Below are 15,504 nucleotides of genomic sequence, written 5' to 3' on the forward strand. Positions count from 1 at the left end.
CAGTGATAAAGATTTTGTGTGACAGCCACCGGTGTATCATCCTCCTCTTTCAGCCAGTCAGGTATGCCACCTGACAAATACACAATATTTCTTAACTAAGAGGTAACTCCTAAGTCTTCAGCTTCATAATGTCTTTTTTTTTTTTTTTTTAATGGATTCTGTACCACAGAGCCTGGTTTCCAGGGACTGTCATTGACCTAAAGGCATCCTATTTAGATTCTGGGCAACACTTGGCCGATGTGACCCACAGGGCTTGTCCTTGTTGCAGCAAAACCTGTAGGCCGTGATTGTTCAAGGTGCCACTTGAAGAGAGTCGGGTCACAGGCTGAGGTTGCTCAGAGTGTGACTGACAGGAAGGCTCATTAGGTATTAGCTGCACCAGCCCCAGTAGATTGTATTCAAGGTGGTCGTAGGTCTGTCTTTTCTTCAGATGACCTGGTATTCAGACCAGGCTTGTCACAGCCGATAAGCTGAACTGTTAGTGGTCCAGGACTGCAGCACACCAGCAATAAAGGTTTCTGTGGCTGTTTTAATTAGCTCTGCTACCAAATTGTTACCAAACTGGAAGAATGTCCCATTCTGTTTTCCTTGCTAGTGTAGGAGTTTCAGCCTGCAGTTTCTATGCAGCGTGAGATAAGCAGAGCCGGTTCCCACAGCAGGTTCCAGGGATAGGGCGAGCCCTCCAGTGACTGAGGCACTGCTGCTCTCTGTTCACATACAGGTAACTTGTGGATCTCCTCTTGTGGTCTTGAGAATTCTCAGAATGCCCCATTGACTGTCAGAAATTTGACCCTAAGAATCATTGGGAATGAGTGAAACTTGGGAACTTCTGACAATATTGCTCATGTTTTGCTATCTTTTGGCTGGCTGGGAGCAATTCTTGCTTATGCATTTCTTCCTGAACACATTGCCTGTGTATATCATCGATTGTTCTTTTCTGGTTCTCTCTCTATATACAAAAAAAAAGGGAGAGCCCCTATTTATCAGTTGTGTATGACTCGTTGTTTTATACATCTCTGTCACCTGTTCTCTGAAGTAGGGGTCTTGTGAGCACTAAAACCAACCAGACTGCTTTCTTAACCGAGGTCTGTGATGTCCCCTTCTTGCTCTCCCCCTCTGCTTCCCAGTTTCCAGATTTATCTGACATTAACCACTTGTGCTGTGGTTAATTTGGAGAGACCCGTGTCATGGCACTGGTCATCTGGAAAGGATAAGTGACTGTGTTTTGTTTACCTCTCCTTTAGCAGAAGGCTGAGTTTGGGCCTGTTTCCTGTCCTTATTTAACAAGTGCAAGAACTGTGTCTTTGAAGACACTACTGACCATAACGTGTGAGGTGGGGGTACACAGCAAGTGCCTGTTGGGGTAGTATGTGTCGCTTACAAGATTGCTCTTGCCTCTTCCATGCTTTTTATATTGTGGGGTGGTGCCTGGCTATTCTCCCTGGTAAAAGCTCGTCGGGAAATTAAATGATCTCTTCCAGTGTACCTTCCTAGGCGCCTGGCATCCATGATTGTCCTCTGCTGTCAGATTGCTCAGTCAGCTAGGTTAGCCTTTGTGGCTTCTCTAGGCTTTGTGTAATCATAACTAAACTGAGCTTCTGCATCTCGTGTGGCATGACCAGCAATCATTGCTGTTTACCTCAGCCATTTGAGTAATGTGGTCATTACACACTTATGATAGTAAAGACTTTACTCATGTTGTAAGTGACCCTTAATTATCTGACTGCTACACGTTCATGGACAAAAGCTGTACCTGCACCAGATGTGTAGAAAAGCAAGTTGTTCAGCTGCTGCAAGCCCCATGTTGAGCAGTGTTTGCTAAGAACAGTGCACCATGTTCCTTCACCTATTTTCAGTCAGACTCGTTCCCAGGGGTCTGGATGAGCTATTAGGTTTCTGCTTCCTGTAACAAAGCTTTGCTTATGCTTGCCTGTAGCTTTAGCAGTCTTTAGTTGACTGGGCTGATACATCCCTCTTCCTCATATTCACTACCTTAGGCTGAACATCTTTGGAAAATTTCATGTGTTTCCAAAAAACAATCCATCACGCACTACATTTGATAGTAATTTAAAATGAGTTCATCCTAGCCTACCATTTTCCTTTTTTGTTGTTCACACGAAGGGAGTATTTCCACTGCTTTCCCTCCTGGAGGAGATTCTGATGGAGCTGTTTACTGGCATATCAAAGTTTGCCTTCATTTGGCACCAAATCCCTGCAAATGTCTGAAGAAAATTTTTGTTGACTGTCACTGTCAGAAAATGCCAAATTGTGTTTATGGAGGCTTTCAGGATCGCAGTACTAGGGGGGAATTGCTGCACACTTGGCACAACTCTTTCTTTGACCTAAGAAGGTTCTTGGTGGTGTAGAAGGGGATCAGCCTGCCTCCACTGAGGTTACATTTCTTGTAGTTACTGAGCAGGGCAAACAGACCAAGTTAAAAGTTGTTAGTGTTGGCTTTTGTGAACCATATAATGCAGGGGCCTGTCATCTTCTCATGACCTTGTGATTCAGCATCTCAACGGAAGTGAGGTCAGTTTGTAGTTCTTCAGCACCACGCGTGGCTGCGTGACACGGGGTAACTCCAGTCTCACCGCATCCAGAGAAACGTGCAGCCACATGAAGCATGGCTTCCAGCATTTACAGATCGAACTGTTAAATGTAAGTGTCAATTTTCTCCCCTTCCCCTTCCCACCTTTCCTAATGATTTAAAATAATGAACAGAGCAACGCTGCATCTGCTACCACTGAAATTCTTCTGAAATGCTTCAGTGGCATGTCACAAGCCCTTCTGGAGTGATTGCTGCTCCAGTCTCTTGTGTGGGAGCAAGGCTGTGTTCCGTGCCAACCCCTGGGAAGCAGTGTCTTTGTATGGGCCAGCCTACAACTTTCACCGTTGGCGTCTGGTTATGTTGGTGCTGGTTTGTTCAAGTGAATGCCTGTTGTGGTTTTGCAACTTCAAAATACCATAGGAGGCTGTGGGATAAGTGGATAGATTGTACCGCATCATGTCCCTTAGCCTGTTGGAGCTGTAAGGCACCAGGGAGCAGAACGCTGTTCAAGGGTTGCTGGCAGGAATGAGCTTTGAGACTGAACATCGTGCTGCCTGAAGTTGACAATGCAGCTGTGCCCAGGATGACTTTATTTCCCACTGCCATCGACTGGCACAGCTGCACAGCTTTGCAAAGAGTCTGTTCCCATACTGTTCTGATTTGAAACCTCTCCACATCCATTCTGTTCGGTGCTCTCATTGCAATTGTGGCTCTGGCATGTCTCACTCTACATCTGCTTGTTGAAGCTGAGCCTCATCCTGGTTTGCTGTGAGACTAGTGATGTGAATCCTTGCAGAGAGATAAAGGGAGGAAGATCCCAGTGTAAAGCCTTCAAGCTTCCAGAGTTGTGTATGTGGTTATTTATTTATTTTATTTATTTATTTTTTTGAATAATTTACTTGGAATGTATTTAGAGAGATCATGGTCTGAACTGCTGATCTGTTTCAAAGGGGGGCAAGCTGCTACTTTCGAACACGAGCATGTTGTGGCTGGCCACAGGAGAAGCAGGGATGGGAGGAAGCCACCAGATGATTGTGGAGGGGCTTTGAGTTTTGTGCTCCAGGACTCCGTAGCCCCTCCTTTTTGGGAGTGCTGGTCTCCTTCCTCCCTCTGGCCTGCTTTAGGAAGGAGTGCCTATTTAAACAACTTTGCTAATTTAAGTTAGCTCAAAGCAAACAGACCGTTCTGGATTAAAAAAAATAATATTAAAAATAAGCATTATGTATGTTTGATGCTGTTTAATAGATGTTTTTTCCTGCTGGGTGTAAATCTTTATGGGTTTTGGTAGCACTTCAGCATCATTCACAAGCTAATGAGCTGCTAATTATCAGTCCTGTCCAGGCTAATTAATTCTGTTAAGTGTGTATGCATCTAGCTCTGAGCTAATGCGGCTTTGCTTCTTCTAGGACTTCAGCTGATGTGGTCAAAACTGGGACATAGACCTTCTTGACTTCAGACTGCACTGCTTGCACAGGCTCTAGGTGCTGTAGTTTCTTCTAACAGCCATGAGAGCTGTTCTCCCACTGGCACCCAGGTGCCAAGAATGTGTGTGTATTTGGTTTCCCCAGTTTAAAGGCACCTACCCCGCACATCCCTTGGGCATGGCAGCGCTGTGGGTGGAGCTTCAAGAGGGGGAGGCTGAAAGGCAGCAGGCTTGGTGAGACAGAAATTGGCAATGAGACACCCCCCTATTGCACCACAGGGAGTGCAATAACCCTCCCTTCCTTCCTGGAGTGAGCTCAGGTGGGTCAGTACAGTTCTGCAATAGTTCCAGCCTTAAAACCCTTCTCAATTATGTTTTGCCAAGTCAGCTGCTTGGAAGTAAAGATTGACAGATTTATGACAGTATGGTTTATGGCGTGTTTTCTTTTGCTCGTAGGATGCACTGTCTTTCTGGGACCTAGTGTGCTGCACTATTTCACACAGGTTCCCAGCAATATTCTAGAGAGAAATGTGCAGCACTCATGCATTGCTCTGCAGCAGCCTCTTAGCATTGTGATATTTAATAAATCAATCTGTTTATGCAGAAAAGTAGCAAAGTGGCAGCTGCAAAACTAATGCCAGTCTCCTAAAATTGGGAGTGCAAGCAATCTAGGAGAAAAAGGCAAAGTATTTGAGATCTGTTGCCTTATTTTGCTACCCTTCTTCTATCAACTTTTTCTTGCAGCCTCATAGCAGCCTATCCTAAGCATTCCCTAGGTGGCTGTGTTTTCAGTGTTAGTCACTACTGCCTCCCAGTGAAGATCTCTACAGCTTGGTTAGTCACTTGTGTCGCTTTGGGTCCTCTTTATTTGGTGCCCCACCCTGCTCTCTGCAGGTTCCAGTTCAAGAAGACATAAAACACTGTGACTTTGGAAAGAATGGTGCAGTTAAACAGTTACCTGGGAAAAGGCCTGTACTGACATCATGCTTTGCTTTGCTTTACAGGTAACCTGCTGTCACGATGAGGTTACTTCATAGAGTCACTATAGCCAAGTCGATCGGAGGATGTTAAGTCTCGCATCTGAAGACAAGGGTTGGTTTGGTTCCGTTCCACCACAAAGGATCGTGGTTGGTGCATGTCTTTGTTAATCTCTAAGTGTGCCAAGGGCAGGCGTGAAGCAGCTCTTTCCCTTGTCCCCCTTGGCAGCCCAGGATATGGAGGCTCTTGAAGTTGATGACATTAGCCCTGCCTTGGAAGTGACTGAAGACTTTTTCAATAGTTTTGATACTAAGCTTGAAAAGATCGTTCAGCCCTCTGAGGTGTACAGTGTGCAGGAGGTTCCTGAGCTGGTTGGGCACGAGGTATTTGATCAGATAACAGAAAGCAGGAATCTGAGGAACGTCACCTCCTTAGCCAAAAGTAACCTCATCTGGGATCACTGCAAAAATGGCCTGTTGGAAACCAAAGCTCAGACAGCGTTCCCTGCCAAAGAGCAGCGCTTGGTGCAGAGGGGAACAGTTGCTGACAGCCTTGCTTGGGCAGGGGAAGGGGAGACTGCAGCTTTTAACATCTTCAATATCTGCCAGCAGAGGAGAGACAGACCTCGCTCAGTGAACGACATCCTGGTGCAGAATGAAGAATCCTCCAAGTTCAAGCCAGGGCACAACAGGTCGCGCTCCGATATCAGCCATGTGAATTGGGGAATGGTCTTCACGGGCACCTCTCTGCAGCAACCACCTCTGCCTGGTCAGGACAATAACTGTGCTCTGCTCTCTTACCTGGCATTAACCAAGGGAGAGGACATCCAAGGAAACACAGGTTTGTACAGATGCTTTATTGTTTCTGTCGATGTGAAGGCTTTTCTATTTGGATTTAATATTTATCTTGAAAGGGAAGCTGCTTGTTTAAAAGCAACTAAACAAAAACCCCTCTGAGCTAGCTTTTAAAATGATAGAAATTAGCATGGCTCTCATATCTTTGATACAGTTCTAGCTATTTGCCTGGTTAATGATCATTTTTTAAAACAATCTTGACTTCTGTTCCTTTGATGGTTTGAAAAACTAAACTTGTTTTACTTTTTGCTCCTACTTCATTTATTATGACTCAGGAAGAAATCATTTGTTTGCATTTATAATAGTTTTCTTACCTGATTTTCCTATACTAAAAAAAACTTTGAATGCTAAAACTAGTGGGAGAATGGCAAATGCAAACAAAGTCAGTTTTTATAAAATCAATGAGCGGCCATTAAAAAGAGGGTATACAAAGCTTTACTGTGAGGCCTGAGATCGCTGCTGTGTTTCTTTAAGAAATGCAGCCTATTCAGTCTATAAACAATTAACAAAAACTCAAGCACAGTATTTGTGCTTGTCAATATTAAGGCTTCTCTGCCAGCTTTGTATGGGGTGCCGGAAGTCTTGTTGTCACATTGAGGCAGGCATCTCTAGTGAGCCGTATGGCGTAGTGTTTCACCAAGTTACAGTTTTTCCTTTCCCTTTCTCAAGCAGCACACTGGAAGAGGTTGTGCTCAGAGCTTCAGAAACACTGAACCACTGTCCCTGTCTCTATGATTTATTTTGTAGATACTAGCAGTGAATTGGGCACAGAAAGGAAAAACAGTGCCACAAAGGTTTTATAATATAAATAAAGGCATGGCTTAACAAAGGAATTTCTAAAACCAAAGGGGTTGTGAAAGCATGGGGCGGGGGGAACAAGTGGTGGAATGACTCCAGTTATGAACAGGTAGGCTGCTTTTAGGTTAGGTTTTCCAGGTAAGTCAGCTGTTTGGGGGCATGAAAAGCAGGTGCTTAAATGGGTGTTTGTGGATATGTTTGTAGATAAAAATATAAATGTATATGTAGTACATATGTATACACACACAAAGCTGTTGGTTATTGTGTTATGTTGGGGCATAGTTTCTGTAACCCAAAGGAAGGTAGGTGCTTTTGTGTGCAAGGGATGCATACCTGCTGCTATTTTTGTTTAAGGGAGATATTTTGCTTCATGTAGAGTGGGGGCTCTGTTCTGCATGCAGAATGTGTTCCCTGATGCATCACACCTCTTTCCCGGGCGAAGCAAATTACACCCCTTCTACTTACACATGGTGACTTGCATAGTCACATTGCTGGGCTCAAAGTTGTCAGCAGCACAGGTCTCTTCAAAATGGCTTTTTTTATAGAGGAGACCCAGTAGGGTAGAGTTCTGGGATCTTGGAGGTGAACTGAGCAAGGGCAGGAAAGGGATTAGTAAGGGTGGCTGAAGAACTTCTGCCAGGACCCTCCTGTAGCCCAGCAGCACTCAGTACCTCTAAGATGCTCAGCCCACCCTTTTCTAGTGTTTGCAACAGTCCAAGGCATTTGTCAGTGCTTGTTATGTGCCCTCCAGGAGCTTTTTTGCATGGGATGGTTCGAGGGTGGTGGTACCTGCTTTGAGGAAGGAGAACTGTGCTCTGAAAATGAACTCTTTTAGTCTGTTTCCTTGACCTGTTCTGTTCAGCTGCTGTGCAGGGTTTAGAAGGTAGCTGTGGTATTTCTCCCCTCTGTGTTTACTAGAGTGCTTGCCATAGTTTGCTGCTACTGCTAGCTGAGCTGAAAACAGAAAAACAAAGCCAAGAAAGTAGGTGTTGCAGGTATGTGTATCCAGGACTGGTAATTATTCTCCACAGGAGACCAAAAATGTATTTTAAGGTTGGCTAAAAGCTGTCGCAGTAGTTGAAAGAGTCCTAATGGCCTCAGCCTGTGGAGGTATCCCTTTCCAGGGCTTTAATGCAGATTAAGCCAATGCATATGAGGTACTGAGAGCAATTTCCAGCCACTCCTTTCAGTCCTCACCATGGTAAAGGACTTTCCTCTAGAGCCTGCAGAGGTCTCCCAGTCCTTCTAGGCTGGCCGAGTTGCTGCATAGATTAGCTCTTCACAATTATTTTTTTTATCTTCATAGTATATTTATTTCTATGAGCTTATCTGTTCCTGCTGCTTGCTTTTTCATAATACAAATAAAATGAATCTGGATCCTTTCCATGTGCTGTGAAAGAAAAGGCTCTGAAAAGAAGCTGTGCCTTTTGGGTCTGTATCTCCTAAGGCCTGCTGGCAAAACAGCTAGTATACTAGAAATGAGCGCTGTTTGTACTACAGACCAGTGTCAAGCAGTAAGTGGAGCTAGCAAAGAAGAAAGTTGTAAGCAAATTCAAGGCAGGCTTTTGTGTTTCTGGGCATGTGGCCTGGCAAACAAAGGGAGAATACTGCTTCTGTAGTATCCTGCGAAAGCTTGCTTAGATCATTAAAACACAATGTGTGAGCAGTTATCTTTGACAGTCATGTGGATGTTTTCATTCAAACACAACCACTCCTAAGAGTGTGGGTGCTACAGTATTTTTCCTGGGTAGCTGCTTGGTGTGCCTGCCATGCATGTGAGCTCAGGGAACTGCAGAGCTTTCACCAACAGGGAGCTGTGCCCATATTCAGCCAGCCCCACTGATTTCAGCAGTATGCTTTGCCAGGATGCTGCATCTATGGATTGGTTGCAGCACTGTGGCATGGCAAAAGAGGCATGTTGGAGAAAGGTGACTGCTCTAGAGCTGGTTAACAAGGCAAAAGTCGACTCCAATTGGGGCCAGGATTTCACTTGTTTCTTTCTGCTGACTGATTTACCATTTTTTCCCTCTCTTCACGTCTTTTCACCTCCTCAGGAAGGAGCTGCAAAGACAGTTAGTTGGAACAGTGAGGTTTTGTGGTAGGTAAGGGAGCTGCTGCAGAGGCGAAAGTGGTCAGAGATCCTGAGCAGTGTGAGATGCTGAAGGTGTGACTTGTGGAGTTGCGGAGCCCTCACACTGCCCCTCTGCGTAAAGCCTAGCTCCTCACTGGTCTCCCAGGGAGGTTTCTGAAGTCTAATTGCCATTTGTGGTTTTGCAAAACCACTCGTATAGCACTATCTTTTGTCAGTGGTAAGTAGCAGTCACGCAGCCAGGGCAGACCAATATGCTGCTAATTGCCACTGGGATGGCAGAACGTTATTGCTGTGTGGTATTGTGCAGAAGATAATGGTGCTGCCATCTGAGAGGCAGATGTGCGGAAACAACACTTCTGCACCTTCCTCTCTGGAGAGCAGGAAGCCTCAAACTACTTGGAAATAATCCCAGAAGTATCAAGCCAGTTGGAGAGCCGGTGCCCCCTGTGGCCAATCTATTTTCAGCATTAAAAGGTAGTCAAGAAATAGTTAGCTGTACTGCAGAGGTTTGGAGCCTTTCAAGATTTGAGGAGGCAAAATTGTTATTTGAAATCCAGTGCCAGTTGGAAGTAGTTGGATGTCCTCCACTGAGCTGGGTCCATAAGTGCCAGGGACTGTCAGTGCATCTAGCAAGAGACAGCCCCTTCTCCCAGGAGGTTGCAGCTTAAATAAACCACACAGTAAAGATAGGGAGGGTTACAGGGACAAAGAGAGGTGAGGTGCTTTGAGTGGGTTCACATGGGAGTGTAATTTGTATCACCTCATCTCATCTGCTAGATAATACTTCCCCTCTAACACCGCCGGCTATCTCGGGGTGTGCTGCAGTTGTTTCAGCTTGCACCTGATGGCCTCTCGGGCATGGGCACCCTGCGAGCTGGAAGGGCCACAGGGGGCTGGCAGAGAGCGGTGGCAGAGGGGGCCAGGCTGGGCAGCTGTGTCAGATGGAGGGAAGCGTGCCCGGCTCCCCTGCCCTGCCTGGGAGGCCATGCGAGGGCGCAGAGGCATGGTGAGGAGAGTGCAGTGGGAGGCAATGGGAGGGGCTCGCGTACAGTCAGGAACTTCACAGTGCAGGAGGGTTGCAGCAAGCAGCACCAATGAGTTTGGTTGTGAGGCCATGCTGGTCGGGAGGGTTATGTTCTGTGGAGATTCTTGCTCTGGAGTTACAGCACTCCGTAAAGCTAATGAACAGAGTTTTCATCTCCTGGGGCAGTGCTGATTGCTTCCAGTCATGTCGCGATGACTTTCATAACTGAATTTTCAGGTTAGTTGCTATTACAGCAACTTCTCCTTTAGTGGTGTCAGTTAACTCCCCTAATGTGAACTGACCCTGTTTTCATGGCTTTGTCAATCACTTTATCCCCCTTCTTTCTTCTTTTTGAAGCTGAATTCAGTGAACTTATACAAAGATCAGCAAATGCATCTTCATTTAATATTCTCACTTCTTTTGCAAGTGCTGCTGCTTCGTGCATCTCCTAGTTGGTGGTAGGTAACCATCTCTTTCTGCACATTATATATACTTCTGTTCGTTCCAGAGCTGTTCAGGGTTGGCCTTGCACCTTTCTGTCCCTTTGACTGAATCCAAACACCTTCTTTACTGCCCCCCAGCACAGGCTCTGTGTCAGGAGGCACAGGGTCCTGGTGGTCTACTTAGTAAGCACTTCACAAGAGTTTGACTTGCTGCTGGGGAACAAAAAGGTTTGGATGGACTGGCTGGGCAGTAGGGATCATGTACACTTCAGTAGTTTCATATAGTTTAAAAGAACATAAAATAACACACCTGAAAGGAAAGATATAAATAATAATTTGTCTAGGTTCTTTATTCATATCTTTAGGCACTTCATTCAGCATATTTTGCTGAACAGCTAAGCCAACCCCACCATCGAATGCACAAATCTAAAATTAAGAAGTTGCCAAATTCAGCATTTTCAAAGCATGTTTTGCTTTCCCTAAGCCTAAGGAAGATGAAAAGAGTGAATTGTTTTCCTGATGGGGAGAAATGCTGCAGCTTACAGGAGGGAGTGTGGGAAACGATGTGCAAAATTGAGGTAGACAAAAAGTACAAGTAAGCTGAGCTGGCCAACTTCACTTGCAGGAGGCCTCTTTCCTAGCTTGTATCTCTGGCTGAGACTGCCATGCTAAAACTGTGTTTGAATTGAGAAATTGTTGGAGAAAAGTGTTTTGGTATTTAAGGTGACTTCCACAGGTTTTTGCAGTTATACTCTCCAACCATGTCTGGCAGTGCCATCTCTAAAAACTATGGAGCTTGTAGCGCAGCAACACACTGACCTGAGGGAGCATTTTAGGTCACAAAGGCATCTGCTGAGTACTATGGGAATCTGAGAGGAGGACCACTGACAAAAGCTCTGTAACTTGTGCTCATCTCATACTAAGCATTAGAGAATCCAGAGAGCAGTACCACCTAAGAGGCAAGTCCCTCAGAAACCGAGCATCTCCGCTTCTACTCCTTTCCTTGGTGTTGCTGTAATCAGAAATGCTTCAGTAGTGCAGAGCAGGGCATGTTTTCGTGCCTTACCAGCAGAGACTCAAGTACGGTCAGTTGTTCAGGAACATAAATCTCCTGGGTGTGCTGAGACAACGTTTGGGCTCCCTCTCAGGCTCCCAGACACGGAAAGCAGCAGGTGTGTGCGTGGCGCAGAGTGCCCAGCTGGAATGAGGTGGGAGTTCCCAAAGGAGAGGAGAGATGCTGAGGAGCCTATTGCCCTGTCCTCAGCTGCTGAGTCTCTCTTTGTTTCCTTCTGCCTCCTTCCCCCTCTTATCTTGAAATTGGAACTCCAAATGGCTTAGACACGAGCAATTTACTGTGATTATTTCCACTTCTTTTTTTTTTCTTTAACTCTTCCTCAATTTACTTTTCCTGTCTCCGTGGGGAGGAAGAGAAATGCAGTTTTTGTTTGGAAGGTGGATGGAGAGGTGGTAGCATTTGCTCTCCAAAAAGCAAGGTATTACGTAGCACACTGCGCATGGAGGTGACAAAGGAGCAGAGGGCTTTAAGGGGTGTGTGTGCCTGTCTCTGCCAGCATCTACTGCCCTAACATTAACTATAGGAGGCATTTGAATGTTAATCAAGTTGGCTGCTGATTTTGTCTCAGTTAGGGCAAGAGCCAGTGGAGCTGATTTACAGGGGCTTGAGGGAAAGAGTGGGATGAAGGAGGGAGAGGGAGTGCCTCTGTGAAAGGCAGGGAGAGATAGCCTTTCTGTAACTCAACAAAAGACAAGCAAACCTGTGTGCAGATGAAGGAGGGGTGGCTGGGGGAAGGTTACGATTTGTCTTATTACGGAGAAGCTTGAACTGTCATCTGTACTTGATGGAAGCGAGAGAGATTGCAGTTGGAGCTGCAGAAGCAGAAGCGCTGCCTCCCTGATTGGATTAATAGAAAGGGAAGATGACTCTAGAATGGCTGCCCATTATCTGCACTACAAAGGGATTAGTGTGGGTTTCAGAGAAATTAATGGCTTTTGAGTTAGCGCAGAAATACTAATGAATGTCAGGGCCAGAGATGTATGGTGAACTAAATTGGTTCTCTTTTAGTGTGTGTGCGCGCACGCGTGTATCCATTTGGGGTTATGAAAGTGTGCTTTTTCTCTACCGTTTTAAGTTTTAGATTGGGTTTTCAGTTTTCATATATAACTGAAATATTCTCCAGTAGCATATGTCTGCAAGATACAGTTATATTGTTTTCTACCATTTCAGACAGTGCCAAAGTAATGATTTTTTTAAAATTGTTATGACTTTTGTCATATATGCAGAAAATCTTTCTAGGTAAAGTATAGAGTGCTTTGAACACGGTGTTAAATGCCATCTCCATTCAGAGTATGTGGGTTACGTGGGGAAGCTGAGGCTGAGCTGGCAAAGCAAAACCTAAGCGTGTCCTATTTTGTTAGTGTAGATAGGAGGTAGCATCCTTCCCTCATTTTTAACTGTCTTAGGTTTGCATACTCACATTAAGTATATTAAGCCAATTAAGTCTCATGGATGTTCATTAAGGTTGAAGCTTTTTTACTGAATCCTTATAAACATTTAAAGTTGGTCTTTACTGAGAACTTTTTTTGCCAGCCATCCTGGGAAGCCCAGAACAGTGGGGACGCAGTACTTTATATACAGGATTATCTTGGCCTCTGTCAAACCCAGGTGCTTCTGCTGTCTGAGCTCTGCATTGAAGACATACTAGGCATACTCTCAGGTGATCACGTTTAAAACTTGTTGGAGTGTGGGCTGTTAACTTGAGTGGTAAGTGGTTAAGCTGAGATGTTGAAAATTTTTTCTGCCTCCAGCTGCCTGCCCCATCACTCTTTGAAAGCTCACAGCCTGAGGGTACAAACTGCTAGTGAAGGAGCTCCTTCTCACTGTGGTTCCTAACACTTTGCATTAAGGTCAATTGATGCTGGGTATTTTTTTGGCCTAATTGTGCCAGGCAGCAGATGAAGAGCTGTTCCCAAGTGGTTTCCTTGCTCCTGCTTTGGGAACAGAAACCTCCAAGGGAGATGGGCAACCAGAGGCAGAAACCTCATCACTTGTCTCTTAATTCTGCCACTGAAAGCCAAGACCCTTCACAGGTCTCTGTTACTGGAAAGGTGAAGTACAAGTCAAATAGAGCAAGAGTTTGTTCCCTGGGTTGCTTCAGGATGCCAAATGTTGGCATTAGAATGTAACAGTGAACTCTGCTGAATTTGTACAGGAACCAACAAAACTTGCATAGACCATCAAGTAACAATGCTCACAAGTGTTGACAGTGGCTGAAGCAGGGTGTGTCAGATTGGAACAAATTTTGCACTGAAACCTGTTTTAAAACTCAGCAGTGCTTTAGATAACTCCTAAATTTGTATTCCTTTGGTGCCCACGCTGGCTGGTTTTCTCAGGATAAAGCAAGCTCCCCTTGACTTTGCCTTGGGCCAGGATATTTGAAAGGGTCCGATCCAAACATCAGCAGTGCCAAGACAGTTATATATGTGGCTTTGAGACTGGACAGCCTATTATTTTTCAGTTTTGGTCCCAACTGCTTGCCCCAAGCCTGATTCTCATAAACCAACATAACTCCTTTCTGGTAAAAAGAGCAACACAAAACATCCTGGTCCCAGGTCACGCCAAAAAGCCCCCAAAAAATCACTGCCCATGGCCGTCTCTGGCGTTTGGCTGGGTGTGGAGTGCCCGGCAAGGCCATGAGGTGAGGCCGGGGCTGCCCCCTGCCGGACATGGAAAATTACTTGGTGTCTGTCACTGTTTCCCCATCCCCTTTCTGTAAAGCGTTTTAGCATCTCTGGGGAATGAAATGCTGTATTTTCGGTAGTCAGTGCTTGTGTTTGATAATTACAGGCGGCTGAGTTAAGGCTATTTCCACGATCTTAGTCTCAGAATATGTTCGTAACAGGAGAGATGTGTAAGCCAGAACGACTGAGCAAAGTGAAATGAAAGAATTAATGGTAACGTTCTGTTTTTGTTTCCTCCAGAACACAAGACAACATTTCCAAATATTCTGAAGAAGGGATACTTAGAAATTAGAAGAAACAATGACAGCTACTGGCAAACCTGCTATGCTGAGCTCTCCCCGTACAAGCTGTACCTGTATTGCCTGGACAGCAGTGGCAACCAGACTTTTCCCACCATGTATCCGCTCATGCATTTTCAAAGGGTCACTGTTACTGGCAGCATTGAAGCCAAAGTGGTGGACGCTGCCCTGTCAGACAGCTCTCAGCTACAGCTGAAGGCAGAGTCCCCATGGGAGGCTTTAGACTGGGGACGGAAACTCTGGGAAGCGGTGCGTGCTTCTGTGTCTACTTTCACAAGACAGCAGGAGAAACTGGAGAATGTGCCAAAGCCTGACAATAGCAGTGACCTTCCTCAAACAAATGGATTGGTAGAGAAGCCCATGGAACTTTTGCTGTCCATGAATTTGACTGAAAATAATAAAGAGTACCAAAATGTTCTCAAATCAGGGACTCTTTACAGGTTAACCATCCAGAATAACTGGAAGGCATTTACTTTTGTCTTGAACAGGTCTTATCTCATGGCATTCCAACCGGGTAGGCTTGATGAAGATCCTCTGCTGAGCTACAATATCGATGTGTGCCTATCGGTCCAGACGGATACTCAGGATGGCTGTGACTCTTGCTTTCAGGTCATTTTTCCTCAAGATGTCCTCCGCCTGCGAGCAGAGACCCGTCAGAGGGCCTTGGAGTGGATGGAGGCACTGAAAGCAGCAGCCAATGCCACTAGAAGTTTAGGTCAGAACCTGCAGGTCACGCTTCGGAACAAACCTGGAGGTCGGCCCTTTGGAAATGACTTTAGAAAGAGTAAACGCCAGTCTGTGACCACCAGCTTCCTGAGCATCCTGACTACGCTGTCTCTAGAGAGAGGGCTCACAGTTCAGAGCTTCAAGTGTGCAGGTAAGCAACCAGACTGCAGCATCTGCACCCACTCACCTTCTGCAGGGGGAAAAAAAAAGTCAATTGATAGAGCTTATATTTGTTTTAGCAGCATACAGCTGCTCCTGCCTCTTACTGCAGCCATAGACACTTTGGTGCGTTAGCGTTTCTTTGCTCTCTAAAATGTGGAGAAAAACCTCTAAGATACACAGGGATTCACCAGCATTTGATGAGTTCTGAAGTGTTAGACCATGCACGCATGACATACATAGGTGGGCCAGGGCTTCTTTACAGGGCAGTTGAGCTGTTTTCTTGCTTCAGGAGTCTGGAAAGGTGGTCCAGAATTAAAGGGGTCTGAATTCTGGATAGAACACGTGTCCAACATCAAGCAGTTGTGTTTCTTTTTAGTATTGTGTCTCCTTCGATTTGT

At 45.5% G+C, this 15,504-nt stretch overlaps 1 protein-coding gene across 7 annotated transcripts in view; it reads left to right on the top strand.

The window, feature by feature from the left end:
- PLEKHM3 (pleckstrin homology domain containing M3) overlaps window positions 1–15,504 on the top strand; it is a 94,475-nt gene that overhangs the window by 9,777 nt on the left and 69,194 nt on the right. For all 7 annotated transcript variants that reach the window (XR_014317751.1, XM_082763116.1, XM_082763117.1 and 4 more), the window contains 2 exons: window positions 4,976–5,789; window positions 14,160–15,095. Coding sequence is in view for 6 of the 7 variants with exons in the window: in XM_082763116.1 (XP_082619242.1) it covers window positions 5,186–5,789; window positions 14,160–15,095 (1,540 nt within the window). In the remaining variant the exon portion in view is untranslated. The remainder of the gene's footprint in view (window positions 1–4,975; window positions 5,790–14,159; window positions 15,096–15,504) is intronic.

This window comes from Aythya marila (assembly GCF_965140915.1).
Source record: "Aythya marila genome assembly, chromosome: 6".
NCBI classification, from domain to species: domain Eukaryota; kingdom Metazoa; phylum Chordata; class Aves; order Anseriformes; family Anatidae; genus Aythya; species Aythya marila.